Source organism: Melanerpes formicivorus, unplaced genomic scaffold, assembly GCF_026170545.1.
Source record: "Melanerpes formicivorus ecotype bairdi unplaced genomic scaffold, bMelFor1.0.p_v2 SCAF_12, whole genome shotgun sequence".
In the NCBI taxonomy this organism is placed as follows: Eukaryota; Metazoa; Chordata; class Aves; order Piciformes; family Picidae; genus Melanerpes; species Melanerpes formicivorus.
Genome location: NW_027142364.1, coordinates 20,461,004 through 20,477,468, shown reverse-complemented (window position 1 = coordinate 20,477,468; position 16,465 = coordinate 20,461,004). Strand labels below are relative to the sequence as shown.

The 16,465-nt window shown below is 41.4% G+C and overlaps 1 protein-coding gene across 11 annotated transcripts in view; it reads left to right on the top strand.

Annotated features, from left to right (window-relative positions):
* Positions 1-16,465, top strand: part of DLG1 (discs large MAGUK scaffold protein 1) — a 161,957-nt gene that overhangs the window by 21,719 nt on the left and 123,773 nt on the right. The window contains exon 1 of one of the 11 annotated variants that reach the window (XM_068145597.1): positions 5,516-5,783. The exons of the other annotated variants lie outside the window; for them this stretch is intronic. Coding sequence (XP_068001698.1) covers positions 5,754-5,783 — 30 coding nt within the window. The 5' untranslated portion in view covers positions 5,516-5,753. Of the gene's footprint in view, positions 1-5,515; positions 5,784-16,465 lie in introns of those variants that run through there. 11 annotated transcript variants of the gene reach the window in all.

Below are 16,465 nucleotides of genomic sequence, written 5' to 3'. Positions count from 1 at the left end.
GTGCCATCTGTAGGTGGGACAGTTTGTGTTTGAAACCGGAATCCCTGGTAGAAAAATCTCCTTAGGCCTAAGCGAGTCGTGCTTTGATAAGGAGATAGTTGTCTTGTGGCTTTTCCTGTTTAATCTGTAAGGCATGCTTTAATGCTGCATTTGTTGTGAATCAGAGAATTGAAGTGTTTGCTGTTTAGCTTGGATTAGAAGTAGCCAGAGTAAATTAATTTTAGATGCTGGAAAAAACCCACTGAACACACTGTGCCAAAAGAAATGTTTCATCTAGGAGGTGGCACTTGATCTAGAGTGTCTTACAGTTGGGCTAACAGATCTCTATTTAATGAGTAATGGTGGCTTAAGTACTTTTGTCTGATCTGTGGTTTCCCCATTTATCTGCACAGGTCCTTGTGTTCAGAGTCTGGCATGTAGAGATTGTCTGGATCCCTGTATTCTGTGGCCTTTTGCCAAATTCTTTTTATTGGAAAAGCAAAAGGAAATAAGGGAAGCAGGCAAAACTATAGACATCAGCTAAATTTGATACCAAGGCAGTGTGGAAATGAAACTCCATGAATTTTGCAATCAAAATAACTCAGAATCATTTGTGAGGTCAATCAGATTGCAACCCACTGAGCCTTGATGAAAAAGCTTTTCCTTATTTTTGATTGAAATCTTAGTTTCCATTTATTTGTGGTTTCTTAAGTCATGTAACACCAACTTGGCTCTGTCTTCTGGGTAACCTCATTGTAGGTGCTGTAAGGCTGCTTTTAGTTTCCACTGAGGTTTTTTTCTCTAAGCTGAAACAAGCTCCATGCCCTCATCCTTTTTAAGGGGCATATCTTCCAGCTGGTTATTGCAGAACTTGCTCCAGTTTATCAACAGCCTTGTTGTACTGGGGAGTCCAAAACTGACTGCAGTATTCCAGATGTGGTCTTAGACTTGCAAAGCAAGTTCTGCTTGATGCTCCAGACTGTTTCTGCTAATGCATGTCCTGTTAACCTCCCGTTCTATGAAGACATACTGCAGGCTCATGTTTGGTTTGCTTGATATCTGTAGAAAGACAAATCATATTCAGCCTGAATACTCTGAAATGGGATAGTGTGAAGCTAACTTACTTTACACCTCCAGTGTAGGAAGTAGCAAGTGCAAGTGGTGATGTCTTTTTAACCCTAGTAAGATTTTGATCAGTTTTTTACCTCTTAGTAAAATGAGCTGCCATAGGCTAGTGGAAAGAGCTTTGGATGTATGGTTTCCAGGGGAGTGGGAAAAAAGTCTGTGTTTAATAGGTAGCAGTTTGTATTCAAAATGGAATGGTGCATCAAGCAGTTAGTTTGGTCTTAAGTGAAATCTTGGGAAGAGATACCTGCATGTATAGAGTGCATTATTAAAGCATCAGGATGGTCTGATTTGCTTGTCCTGTTTCTGACTTTGGTGAGCTGCAGTATCCTTACCTGGCCTTTACAAATGCAGGCAGTTGCATCTGTCGCAGTAACAGGCTGTTCCTGGTAAAATCCCAAGTGTGTTGCACTGCCTTCAAATAGCTTCTTTGCCTTCATATTGATAAAGATTCAGTACTGGCTAGCTTGCTGATAAATTATGCCTTAGTTTTGTGCTCCCTGTTAGATTGGCCCTTTAATGTATCTCTTTTGAATGTCTATTGACTGTTATTTAAATCAACTGCTTTTCTATAGAAATGGTGTGCTTATTTTACTGAGCACCTAGTAGTGCAGAGTCTTGGGTCACTCAGGATCCTAGCTGCTCTCTCTCTGCTAACTTTACAGTGGGGAATTATTTGGCTTTTGCCTTCAATCCTTGAAACCTAGGCTGTTGGTACAAATAGAAAAATGCAAGTTTTGAACTAAAGCAGGGGCAGACTTCTGGTCAAACTGAATGCAAAAGCAACCAAAGCCCCTGTGCTCAGTTCAGGGTGAGTGTGCAAGCAATAAAAATCTGCTGCTTCTAAAAACTTAGCTTTCTCAATTCAGAAGTAAATTGAGAACTTGGGGGGAAACTGTGTGGCTATGGTATCTTATGTTTTCTTGTAATAATTGCATCTTGCAGCCAGGTTCAAAGGTAGCTTGATAAAGTAGGTTACTGCATCTTACAATTTTAATGTTTCCTTTACTGAAGGAACTGAGAACATGCTTGCAGTGATGATGGTGCTTGATCTTCACTGAGTCTTTGAAATGTCTCCTCAAATATGCTGAGGTTAGGCGGTTGACATACCTTTGCAAAGCCAAGCCGAGCCTGCTTCTCTGGTTACACCTGTGACAGCTGTGTGTTATCCAGGTTTTCTCATCGAATCTGAGAGCAAATTAGCATTTAAATAAGCATGTGCACTTTTAAATTTGTGGATAGATGAAGAAATTGCTTATCTGCAAAATCAGTGTTTTCCAAAGCCTTCTTTTCATCTGCATGACTTAATTCTATGCGTGGTGTATCTGTGCACCACTTTTCCTTTCGTTATCTGGTGACTTCGTAGATAGAATCTTTCACACTGGGAAAAGAATAAGCCTGTGAAGGCACAAAAAGTGACTCCCAAACATAACCTGAAAGAATTGGTAGATAATGCAGGCCAAGGAAAAAAACACATCTCCTTTGTTTCTTACATTGTTTTCTTAATGCCACAAACAGCAGTGAATGGAAATTAATGGAAACTTACCTTTTTCCTTCGGCCCAAACTGTATAGAACAGTTATTGCTGGTTGTTCTTGAGATTGCTTGGAGCTGATAGAGTATCTTCAGCATGGAAACAACTCAGCTGAAAGTTGCAAACACTGTTTCTTCTGAGCTCCAAAATGTAACGCATGCTTGCTTGCTGAAGGAGTGTTAGAATTTTAAGAGGCAGTGTGTCCTTTCCTTATGACAATGCTGACCCTCATGAATGTTTGACTCTTGGCCAGTCCTTTTTTGGAGAGTTTATTTCTTCTACGTGCAGTATTTCCAGTGGGAAGTCTGCAGAAGTGGCTTTTGGGCTAGAAAACACTTCTGTATGTACAGTGCTCTCTTTGAGTACTTGTCCATCTGTGTAGGGTAAGAAAATGTGTATTGGTGTTTGCTACTGCTTTTTGGTTTTTTTACCTACCACTGTGGTATGTGTGATTGGTGGCTTTTGTGTTCTATGTGGACTTTCTGTGGTGTTGACTGGCAGATGAGCCTGTAGAGAGCTGATACCTGCAGAGCCGTGATAAAGGGCTCTAATGGAGCTTGGTTGTACTTACTCTGATTTGTGCAGTGGCTGTGTTACTAGTTTGCAAGCATGCTCTTTAGGAGGCAACTTTCTGTCTGCTCTGGAGTTTTTGATGTGCCTGTTCACAATGAGCAGTCTGAGCCACAAATCCTCAGCAAAGAAACACCTTTCCCTGCCCCCTACCTATCTGGATAGGTCTCTCTTCCACATTTATAAGTCTACATCAGTAACCTGAAAGAGGTTACCTGCTTTCTATGACCACACTAATGGGCCTCAGGTATTGTTAAAAGAATGGCAGTGAGTGTGGGGGGGAAAAACCAGCATGATGATGATGGTTCTTAGCTTTGAAAGAGTCCCAACAAAGGCACAAGAGTAAAAAATTAAGGAACAGAAGAAAGTGACCCTAAATGTAAGCTGGTTGTGGCCAGGGGTAGTCTGCACAAAACCTGCTAATCATGAACCATGGTGGCTGAGAGAAATTTGAGTGCTGGGGAAGTGTCATTGATCTTTACCCTTCACAGACAGAGTGTGAGGGAGAAGCAGTCTGTGTTTGCTGTTGGGGCTCCTGAAGTGAAGCTTGTGTAAGAAACAAACGTGGACTGACTGCATATTTTAGGGTAGTCAAGGAAGATGTTTCTGGGCAAGACTCTGGACATGTGCCAAGTCACCTAAAAATGCATTTACTAGGTTGCTCCTAACTTTTTGGATGCTTGCACTTTGTTAATTTCTGTGACCTTTCCAAGGGAATTGAGAAATTCAAGGATCATTTCTTTGTGAGGCACCTCATGTGCATTCAGCTGTGAGACTGTTTTGTTTGTGTCGTGGCTTGGTGTTTGCTTTATTTTCTTTTTGTTATTAGTGGTTTGGTTTCTTTTTTCTTTTTTTTTTCCTCTGAAAACCAGGAAAGCTTCATGAGCTGAATCAGTTCTTTTATCAGCTGAACTTACAGCTGTCTGTCTTGAGCCTTAGCAATCTCAAAGATGTGCATTTTCCCCACTGATGCTTTGCAGCAGTGAAAACTTCACCTGGGCATTGGTAGTAGAAATTCTTCACAGCATTGGTAGACAATATAAAAATGAAAAGCATCTTGGGCTTGATTTGGACTCACAAGGTGAAAATCCTGATCTTGGTGGCTGAATAGTCTAAGATATACCTTGAAATTCCATTCAAGCTGTTCAGAGGTGCTTGTATGAGCAGGCAATCAAGTTTCACTTCCATGGTGTGGGTTTTTGGGGGGTTACCTTTATTGTTTTGTTTAAAATTAGAGGATTGACTTTAGAATGTCCTCTTTTCCCATTGTCCTGTGACTCTACTATTTGCCCACAGGAGGAAATCTGTAATTTGAAGAAGAGGAGTTTCCTTATTTCTTACCTTTTTCTTTTCTGCCCCTACCCCAGTACGTGACAGAGCCAAGGACTGAAGTGCAGTGAAGTCACAGCAAACTTCAAGGGAATAATGCTTTAAATATCTACTTAATATATTCTAGAATTATTTGCTGTTGTGAAATACAATCAGTTTGGCTGGTGTACACCTTAGGCTAAGAAGGAAAATATTGGAGGTGAGATGGAATAGCTTGAAATAATTTATTGGGGTTTTTTCAATCTCCTTCATGGCTTTTGTAGCAGAGATGTCAGTGGGAGAATAGAGCAGAAATGGAGTGAACCAGTTGCTTTCAATGCCTCTTGTGGGAAATTATTGTAATAAGGTTCTTACCAATGTATGAAAACGTCAGTTTAGTGTGTTATGGTACATGGAAGGTTTTTGTGTGCCCCAGTGTTTGACTTGTCCCAGCTGTGCCAATGAGGTTGAAAGACAATGCCTGTGCACACAAACTTTGCCTTGTCACTGCGTTACAGTGTTACAAAAGGAAATGAAATTCTAGGTTAATTCGAGGCTCAAAATAGCATTTCTCTTGCAATATGCATTACTCTTTCCTTGCCACTTTCTTCTCTCCCTCTTCTACATGGAATATTCCATTCATTACTGGCTAAGAAATCAGTTATTTTGCAGTCTGCAAATGCTGAAATGACGTTAGAGGAGAAATACTTGCTTGCCACCAAAACTATTTTTGAACAAATGCTTCATTTTAGAAACTGCAGCCAGCTAAGAAAAGCTGAATTGAATTTTTTTGCTCTAAAATAATTTTGTATTGCATTTCATCAAATGATTCCCTGTGATGCTCATGTGTTAGGTAATCCTGAAAGAGGAGTATATGAAAGAGACTGCGAGGAGGTACTTAACTGGTATGGAAGAGGATCTGACATCTTTTGTAGGATATTTTCCAGGAGGAATTTAAGTTTCTTAGCCATAGGTAATCAAAATAGGTTGAGAATCTTTCATGAAACTTAAGGCATTTGTATTTTAGCCTGCCTTTTTTTTTTCCATTTTTACTATTATTGTTGTTTTTTTCTCCATGGTGTTTCTACCTCTGAATGAATCCCAAGGGAACCTGGCACGCATTCTACTGTTGTGATTATTAAACAGTGTGCTTTTTGTCACTCTGTTGAGATGGTGTTTAGCTGTGATAGGAAACAAACCTTTTAAATGTTTGGAAAGCTACCTGCTATGCTGAAACAATGGATTGCTTATGCATTGTAACAACAAAGGTAAGGTGATAAAGCTTTTGATGAATGCCTACAATCTTGGCAGTTCTTGTTCAGCCTTTCCTCCTGCTTTTATCTACCTGTAATGAAAATGTCTTAATGGTTTTCTGAGGTTGTTTTATTTTCTTTTTTTAAACTTGAGCTGCACAGACTGCCAGAATGAATTCTGTGGCTGTTGCTAAGAGCAATCATAGATGTTAATTCTTCTGAGAGCTAATTATACATGTACAGAAAAATTGAAGTGTAGTAGAAGGGTGAATTATTTCCTGTCATTCTGCCGTAAGGCTCTCTTCTGTGCAAAATGACTCTCTTCAAATGTGCTAAAATGGTAGTTTACTTTTTATCCTGGAATAAAGAATTTCAAATGACATGTTTAAGGCAATAATTAAAGAGAAGGTGAATTTGGGACGTCCTGTTAGGGATGGATATATTTCAAGCTGCCTTGTTATTTTGACATCTTGCTGCTTCGGGCTGAAGAGACTGAGGCAGTTTAGTATCAGTACTTCTGTGCTAGGATGAAGTTTTAGGTGTCACTGATTTTAGTACAGTTCAGTTAGATCTGCTAAAGAGAAAATCTGATGCATATACAGAGTGTGTTAGTAGTGTGTGAGGGCATTATTGGGGAGTTTAGTTTTCTGGAAGCTTTTTGTGTTCCTGCAAGTGAGGAACTGTTCTGTGTTGCTCCCTTTTCCCTGGTTGTTCAAGCAGTTGCAGGATTCATGTTTTGGGGTTTTTTTAAACAAGTTTCTCAGACTTCTAGCACTCTTCTGGTTAATTTAAAAGCATAAAACAAGTTCCTATGAACATCCTTCTTGAAGTACAATAAAACTGAACATCTTTGAGGATGTTATGTGGCTTTAGTGATAGCTTTTTTAAAGAGGAGAGGTCAAGATGCTTATCAGGCTGTTTCACATAGTGAGGCATAGACTGGAATGGGTGAAGTTACTTTATCTCTCACCAGCAATGGAGTCTTTCTGCTCTCTGAACTGTCAGGGGGTTTTTAGAAGTGAAACATAGCCTTTAAAATCACATGTGATTAATAGCATTTGTTTATGGTATTTCTGCTTTATCTCTTTAAGAATGCTTTCTTTTGCACAGTGAGATTAGGATGGGGCATTAATGCCTTGGTTTTGGAAAAGGGAGGGGCAGTGCTCTCACTTTTATAATTCAACTGCTCGACTTTAGTTTGTGCATTTGTTTACCTTCCCATATCTATTTGTCTAAGAGTAGAAAAAACAACTTACATGAAAAGTGAAGCCACCAGAAGATGTATTCTGGGGAAAATATGTTTTTAAATGTGATTTGCCCAGCTTTGAGTGCTAAGCAAGTAAGACTGCTCACAGAAATGCAGCACACAACAGGAAGAGATCATCTCTGCACAGCATAGTCTTAGATGGGCTTAGTCTGATCATGTATTTCCACCTGGAGTTATTGGCACTTAATCCTTCCTGCCTGTTTCATGTGAAGTTTTGGCCTCATTTAACCAAGTGCTGCCCTAGTATCATGTAGCTTCAACTAAATCTGCTCAAAAGTGGGGCTTATAAAAGAATGGATTGTTTCTCTGGGAGCATGTGTGCACCTGATGACTTTAAAAGTTGTAGTCCAATGAAAATTACATTCCTTGGTTTTGTGCATAAACCTATTTCCCAAAAGTCAAGGAAAAAGAATGCATATAAGGCAGGCAATTTTGAAACCAGCAGTGAAGAAATGTATGGCATGATTAATAATACTGTTAAATGCTTCCCCTTTCTCTACCCTGAGTGGAGGAGTGTTTGGAACAGTTCATTGTTTATTTCTGAAGAGGGAAGAATTTGGTCAGCATGATGAATTTTTTTAATGAATGTGATCTTTGATAATTTTCTTGCACTAAACTCAGAAGTAAGATCTAGTCACGATGGGAGAACAGATCCTTGCACTACATTCTGTCCTGTCTAAGGTCTAACTAGTTTAGTTTCCCTAGTCTGTTGGTGTGCTGCAAGGAGTACTGATTAATACAGCACCTTCTTTTTTTTTGGGTGGTTTTTTTTTTTGCTCCCTATGTGGGCACATTTGATTTGATGTAGGTAGGCAAATTTGCATCACTGCAACCATGGATACTATTAAGAGCAGGCACGTGGGTGAGCTTACAGTAATGGTTTTTATTTAAGTAACAGTTTTAAATTAGTCCATGCCACTTCAAAATACAGAATAGGAAGAAATCATTAATTTCTCCAGAAAAGTCATTTCTGAGCATCCCTTCTTAGTTGTCTTGTTTTCAGGAGTATACTTCCAGTGAACCTTGGAATTTCAAGTGCTGTAAACTTTCTTCAAGTATTTCTAAAGCTACTGCAAAAAAAAAAATATATAAAAAGGTTGTTTTGTACAATTTTTATTTCAAAATACTTAGAGGCATGTTGCCTGGATGATAGCAGAGCAGTATCAGTCTGGTCTGGTCTGGTCCAGTACCACCTTTCTCACCGTAGCCAAGCCCCACGGCAGGGTGGAAGCATGTACGGTGCAGCAGCGTATTACCAAGGGAGAAGGAGGAAGAGTTTTTTTCTAGGTTGTTAAATTTAAAAGTCATGAGTCTTCAAAAATCCTCTGTCACCTCTGCTCTGGGTGAGCACAGTGTTGTGGCTGCACACGGCAGGATCCTGCACGGTGGCTGAGCACAGCAGCACAACTACAGTCAGTAGTTGGGACGATGACATTGAGTTGGAGTGATACCTGCAGATTTCCTCCCTTGGGTGTGCAGTGGGTCAAGAAGTTCCATTGTTGTTTGTGTCTGTTTTAAGAATTGCCCTCAATGTGAGTGACTTGTGCCTTCTCACCCAGCAGTTAGAGGTGTAAAAGGGAGTGTCAGAATCTCTTGCACTGGAAGTGACCTAGCCCAAATACCTGCTCCAAGCAGCAGTGTCAGCATCAACTTTAGACCACGTTACTTAGCACTTTGGGGTTCTATAAATCCCTTTGCCTAAAAATTGTCTTCTCTTGCTGTCCCCAACAAGGACTGAACTTATTTTTGCTTGGTAGCCTTTTCTCAGACATAAAAAGCTTCTGCTAGCTCCTTCAAAGCTGCCTTTTCTCCAGGATGAACAAACACAGTTCCTCTTCAGCCACTTGGCCATCTCAGTGGCTCTTCACTATACATGATAAACTGTGTCTGAAATATAAGAACAAGTGTTTGGACAAAATACAAGGAGAATTTACAATGCAAGGTTTTTTGCCTCCTTGGAGGCACTGTGTGCATAAAACCTAAAGACTCTGTTAGTAGCAAATAAAATGTGACAGAGGCAATTATTTGGAAATGGGGACAATTAAAAGCTAAACTCTTGTGTATAAATTTGATGCAGAAATTGCATGGCAGATCTGAAGGAGGATGCTTTCTTTAAGAGGAGGAACAAAATACAGAATTCTGTGAATTTAAAACTGCAGGAGAGACTGAAACAGTTATATGGGAAATTATTACACTGAAAGCTTGACTGCTAAATAGTCCACAACAGCCCTTCCAAGTTGGCACATGTGAATGGTGTGTCATGATGGGTTTTTGGCCAGGATCTTCATTTTGCCAACATTCTGTGTCCTCACTGAAAAGCAAACTGCTTTCCAAACATATTGGATTGGACTGTGTATAACCCATAGTTATCTGGTGGACCATTTGAGTCAGGCTAATGATGCACTGCTTGGCTTTGATTTGCCGCCTGGTTGTAGCGTTGAAGGAACGCAGGCAAAAATCAACCACTGCAGAAACTTAGGGAAGTGAAGATAAAAAAGGGGACACTGCTAATGTTGGCAGTGCCAGCAGATGGTATGAAATTGCTCTTGCATGTAATCTTGAAGTACAATGCAATGCCAAAGAAGCAGCTGCCTGCTTGCTAGTTGTGAAGTGTCAAAATCAAGGATGGTTGAAGGCGAGAGGATTGGCCAGCTTTCCTTTGGAATAGGAGACCAAGCATGTGAGTAATGTATGCCATAGCTGGGTTTAAAGGAACGAGGAATATAAACAGAGAACACTGATCCTGTGGGCATGCCAAGAGAAAGGATGTCCCAACAGCATGTGTTTGTGCTTGTGAACAAGCCTTTAAAATGCTGCAGTTTTAGTATGTGGGATGGGCTTCAGCTGAGGGTCACACTTCTAACACAGGATAGCAAGAGGTTGGTTAAATCCAGAGGTTGTAGCTAAAGAACTTAATAAATACTGTGTCTTGGATTCCATGGATGGAGTTGAAGGGGGCTTGAAGATGGAAAAGCTTCAAGGTGATGAGTGAGAACACTGAGGGTCCTGATATGTAAAAACTGAAAAGATGTACTAAGAAAGCATGAGCAAACAGACTGACTGAGGCAGACACCTGGTTAATTCCATTCTACTCTACTCCATTCTACTTTCAAACCATGAAAGTTTATGTTCTTACTGTCTATCAATAACTAGGATATAGCTTTCTACCTTCAACTACTTTTCAGGCAAATTCTCTCTAGAGTAATTTTTCTCTTAACATTTTATTTGGTATTTTCCCAGCCACCAACAGTTGAGGACTCAAACTTCCTGGGCCAGAGGTGATTGCTCTGTGTTCATCTTTGGCTCTCCTACATAGATTGTCTAGCCTCACCAAAACAAAAATGAAGTACAAAAGAAAGGTATAGATCTGGGGTGGGTGTGGCTCATATACAGAGCATCTTCAACTGGTAATCTTTGCTTACATGTCTGGTCTTTCTAAATGACTGCCAATATGCAGGGTCATTGCATTGATAACCCAGAAGTTATTAGAGTTGTGTACCTTCTCAGGCAGAGACACCGGTGGAATTTGTATTCATTGGAGTTTGTGTGCTTGAAGAACCTGGATACCACATATCTGAGATGCTTTCATAGGCTGATGAGTCTTACATGAAGCACTTGAGCCTTTAAGTTAGTACTTATTTCTCCTCCTGTTTTAAAAGTAAAAGCTGATAAGTAAGAATACAAATAAGTGACAAATGTGTAATATTTGGTTATTGCACAAATTCTGGACATGTTTGGTTGGGAAATGATTGAAAAGGAGGTAAACCAAGTATCTGTAAAATACCAACACTTCCAGCAGTTGAATTCTACAACTTGTGGACTGATTCTAAGAATCAGTCTGTGGACTGTGTTGAGGTTGGAGATGTTGAATGCAGCAATACAAAAAGGAGGATAACTCTGTGAAATGGGTCCTATATATAAGACCTTTGGAAAGCTTTTTCACTGCCCCATTTGCCTGCCTGTAACTGGGGGTTTATTTCTCAGAAGCTGATGGTCATAACCTGAGCAATTTTTCAGGTGAGATTAATGGAAGCAGAGGATTGAAACAGTCATTCCTGATCAGTTTTGCTTTGCTGCCCTTGATTACTATTGGAGTATTCAGCCTGTGGCTTCACATGGGACAGTGAACTAATCTATCAGCTGGCTGCTATTGAGAGTGCTTCTACTTCCTTTTCTTCACTGCTTACCTGCTAGGAACCTAGTAAGATTTGTCCTTTTCTGCTGTCTAGTGAGTGAAAGCAGCTCATGGAAAAGGTAGAGGCTGGTAAGGAGAGTTGAAAAGCATTGAGCAGTTAAATTGACTCAGCTGCCTCTCAAAAGGCAGGTAAAATGGTAAAGACTTAACAGCTGAACAATTTGGAGGGAGAAGGGGAGGAGAGCAGTGATTCTCTCTTCAGTAAAATCAATGTTTGCCCTGTTTGGCTATTGTTCATGAAACTGGACCCTTGGAGTGCACAGCTTTGGCACAGTTTCCTGTTGTAATGAAAACAGTGGGAGAAAACAGTGGGTGAATAAATGTAGGGTTGTTCGTAGTTGGGCATATGGTCTCCAACATGATTCTTTCAGTAGGCAGAAGTATTTAGATTTCTTGATGGCAGAAAACCAAAAGGCTTCTTCTCTTGCTTGAGATTTTGGGATGGCTGAGCTCAGTGGCTGATTGTCTGCTATGCCACTAGTCAGTTTTGTCTTTGTAGTTAGCACAGTGCTTCATCACTTCTCCGTTGTGAATGCAGTAAGTTCCATCAGGGCTTTGTTAATTAGATGTGTTTTTACACTTTATTCGAGGCTTAATCATAGCTTGAGTTATTGTCAGCAGGTATTACTCATACTTTCAGAAGTGGTAACAACATTACTTGAATCTTATTCCTGGGACTGGTATTTACCAGCCCAAAAAAAGTAGGACTGAAGAGATCTTCAGGTGAAGACTATCACTGTTCAAGCGATATTCAGCCTGGTTAAGTTCTTTTTTTGTTGGGGTGGTTTTGTGTTTTAAGAGATGATTCTTTGAAGACCATATGCTGCCACATCTTGGGTCTGGAGGAGGGAGGGACATGCTTTCATGAAATTCTAATACATTCTAGAAGTGTCACTTGAAGGGCTGCTGTCTTAAAGGTCAATGTGGGCAGGAATCATCGGCATTTTCTGAACTCATCTAAATGCCCAACAGAGCATGAACAGTCCTTAGGATGTTCTAGTGACAAACCCATACTGCCTGGAAGAATGATTCCCTGCCCTCCATTGCTTGAAAGCAGGAGAATGATAATTCCTTCTTTCACTCTTTGTGTGCAATCTGAGAGTGGGTTTACTTGTACCCACAACTGACTCACAGAACGGTTCCGGTGGGAAAACCCCGCTGAGATCACTGAGTCCAACCATCAACACCACCATGGCCATTAAACTGTGTCCCTAAGTGCCATGTCTGCATGTTTTTGAACACCTGCAGTGGCAGCGATTCCACCTTCCCTGGCAGCCTGTTCCAAGGTCTGACCACCCTTACAGTAAAGAAATTTTTCCTGATATCCATTCTAAATCTCCCCTGGCACAATTTTAGGCCATTTGCTCTTGTTCTGTCACTTGATACTAAGTGATGCCCACACCCACCTCACTACAAACCACCTTTCAGGTAGCTGTAGAGAGCAGTGAGGTCTTCCCTCAGTGTCTTCTTGAGACTAAACAGATCCATTCCCTCAGCTGCTGCTCATAAGGCTTGTTCTCCCAGGTTCCCTTTCTCTGGAAACTCTCCAGTACCTCTATATTCTTCTTGAAGTGAGGGGCCCCAAACCGAACACAGTGTTTTCACGGTGTGGCCTCAACAGTGCTGAGGACAGAGGAGCAATCACTCCCCTACTTCTGCTGGCCACACTGTTCCTGATACAGGCCAGGATGATGTTGTCCTTTTTGGTCACCAGGCACATGCTGTCTCATGCTCAGCCAGCTGCCAGCTTGCATCCTCAGCTCCTTTTCTGCTGTGGAGTTTTCCAGTCACTCTGCTCCAGTCCTGTAGTATAGGATTGTTTCAGCTTGGTAAGGCCTTCCTGGCAATCTAAAAACCTTTCTGCCATTAATTAAAATGTTCCTTCATGTGTTCCCCGGTGCGCTTCAGTCCATGAGCAGCATGTTGGGACAGCGTCCGTAGCAGATTGTGGCTGAAACTTTCTGGTGGAGTCGACTCATCTGTTCTCTGGTTTTGGTAGTGTTTCAGGTCTGATGCCTGGATGTTAGTAGGTGTTTTTGGTTGCCTTTGTAAGCTGCGACTGTGTTCTTAAACGGGTGGGCGGACCAGATCTTCAGAAGTCCCTTTCAGTCCGTGCTGTACTGTGACTGGGCGGGCTCTGGAGGAGCGTTTGCGCCGGGCTCGGTGGATGCCGGCAGCTGGTGCGGGCGGCGGGGGAAGGCTGCCCTCTGCTGGTCGCCGCCTGCTTCTGTCAGGTTAACGAAGGCCCTTTGCAGAACTGGGCACGGCGCTCCCAGCACTCCGAGACTGGCAATGTGTCCGGAGGTCCTTTTGGAAGGTATTGAAGGTCACAAAATTGCAGTATTAGCTTGCAGCGTGCAAAGCTAGGATTAAGTTGTTGGCTTGCTGGGTTTTCTTGCTACTTTTCTCGAACAAGATTTTCAGAAACGTTTTCAGTAGGCAAGATCTGTGAAGACAGCATCATCCTCCAGAGAAGTTACACTCTCTGGTTTTCCTCAAGTTTCTTTTTATGAAAATTTGAACTCTGTTCTTCTGAGCCAATAGTTTTCCTCCTTGGTGGTTTTTTAAACCTCCCCTTTTTAGTTAAGATACTATTTCCTGGGTGTTTTAGGGGCAAGAGAGGGGAGATGGAAGGGGAGAGTGACCTAGATTTGATACAATATGCTGTCACATTCACTCAGGTATTTGGGTCCTAACTGAAATAGTTTTGCACTGAAGTAGGGCACTGTTTTCTGAAGTACAGTATTGCATTGTGCTAAAACATCCTAAGAATAACCACTCAGTTTTGGAGAACCGTGTAGTTAGTTTACCAGCAGCTGGTGGTGTTTCTTAAGGACTGGTGCATGTGCCCTAGATTCCAGCTGAAATGCTGTGGTTTAGAGCATGTTTTAATGTGCTGAGGCTCTAGGGCAAATAAGCAGCATTGAGTTTAGGATAAGTATTTTGAAAGTTCGCTTCGTAAACTGGATACAATTCTAAGCCAAAGTTACTTTTGAGTTAATCTGCTAAGGTTGCAAATGATTTGATCAGCTTAAAAATGATGATTTTAATAAGCATATGCTTTAATAGTTACTGACTTATTAGTAAGCAAATGTTAATTACCAGTTTCTGAAGATTGCTTTCAGCAGACTGAAACCTCATTGCCAAACTCTTCCTGTTTCTCCTATAATAAGGGGTGTTGTGCCTCCTCTCAAGTTTTGGAGGAGGGGAGAAGTAGGATTTGAAAGCATTACTAAGTGAAATATAACCAAGACAGACTGAAGCAAGCTTGTGGTAATAGCACTTGGTAAGAATGAAGCATGTAAACCATCGCTCTTGGAATTCTTGGCACAAGATCTAACCCGAGATTCCTTTCTGGAGCTCAAGCTCAGTTCGAGTTACAGTCCCCACACTTTTCACTTAAGCTGTCATGGTGATTAAGTTGTAACTTGAGTTCTCAGTTTTTAAAAGGTGTAATGCTGCTCCCAGCCCCCAGCTCTTTTTCCCACATTTTTTAAGTTTAAGGACTTAATTTCCTCCTTACTTTCACATTCTGAGAGTATTACTGCACTGCTACCGTGTTAATGAGCACCACATAAGAGAATGAATCTGCCAACAATAGCAGAAATACTTGGAAAAATACTTTTTAGAAGCTGGAGAGAATTGATATTTGATTTCTAGTAGTATTGGCTCTACCCTGAACTGCTTAGCTGGCACTGCCTCTGACAGCCTGCTGTCTCCTGTAACTGTAAGCTGCTTCTTGGTACTGGTATTATTCCTCATATCAGTGCCTGGGTTCTGCCCTTCCTGCAAACTTTGTGCTTCATGAACTGCCTTCTGCCACAGTCCTCCAGGTCACAGAGGTCTCTGTTGAAGTCTTGCAATTTCTTGTATTAGCCACTTCAGCTAGCAGACTGTCACCTGTGGGTTTGCTTGGGCTGTGCTGTGTGCCATCATGCCAGCAACCAGTGCAGATGTTGTGCAACATGGGCCCAGTCTCTGTCTTCAGGGTGCTCTGCTTGTTACAGCTGCTGGCCTGGTGCCATTGGTCATATTCTGAGCTTGGTGGTCCCCCACATTTTCAACCCATGTAACAGCCTGTTTGGCTTGCCTGTCAATCTTTAAGCTGCAAGAGGCTCTATCAGAAGCCTGTGAAAGCCTTGGGCTCTGCCTGTCTGTTCTGTGCCTTCTTGCGACTCCCCCCTTTACCTTCTAGTTTCCCAGAATATGTCAGGTCGGTCAGTGGCCTGCAGGCAATAAATCTCAGTTAATAATAAAGTGTAGATTGCTAGTATCCTTCCCATCTGGATTGAGATAGCAATCTTAGCTCTTTTATGGAAGAGAAATTGCATTTTAAGACGGAGAAAGTGATGGAGCTGCAATGGTTTGAAACTGTAACCTAGCAAATTCTTCTATCTGTTGGAATTGAATAGTAGCATTATGGAGCTTTCCCCTTTAAAGAAAGAAGTCATCTCTCTTTTTGAAATGTTCAAATTGATGAGGATGACAGAAGAAATCCACCATGGGGATTTCCTCCTTAAGCACTGTACTAACTTTGTTGCATCAAACAGTTGTTTTGAAAACAGCTGGTTTGTATAGAGCCTAGCAACAGTCCTCTGGGTACCCAGAAAGGTGCAGCAGATACATGAGCATCAGCAGAACACGATTGCTGCCTGGACTGTGTCCTGCTCCCAGTATGCTATTTCATAACTGAGGTCTCATCTGTTTTCACTGTTTTGTTTCTTTTTAAGCAGGGAGACTGGACACTGGATTTGTCCCTTGGAACAACCTTTGCAGTGTCTGGAGGGAAAAAGAAACCCCATTATCAATTTTGTGGAAAGCACTTGATCTCCACTCACTGTGGGACACAGCCTCCACTCTATTGGTGCTACAGCAAAGCAGTAGAGAGAAACATGTCAAATTGCAGTCTTGATGTTGTGTTAAGGAAGCAGGGGTTGCTACTGAAATGAATCTGGAATAGAATGAGGCTTCACCATGTCGAAGACATATATCACTAAAATGTATTTTACTCTCCATTTTCACTTGTTCTTCACCTGGGTGTCTTTATTTTTCCAGTGGAGACAGATGCTTAATGAGTACTTTGGAGAGTTATTCAGCAGCAGAGCTGCTGCTTTTCTTGTCTGCATTGCATGGACCATTTGAAAGGCATTCCAGTACTGAAAACTGCTCCTTCAAAAGGAACCCTTTCAAAAAGAGAGGATTGCATGACTCAGATTCTGAGCAGTCCTTTGATAG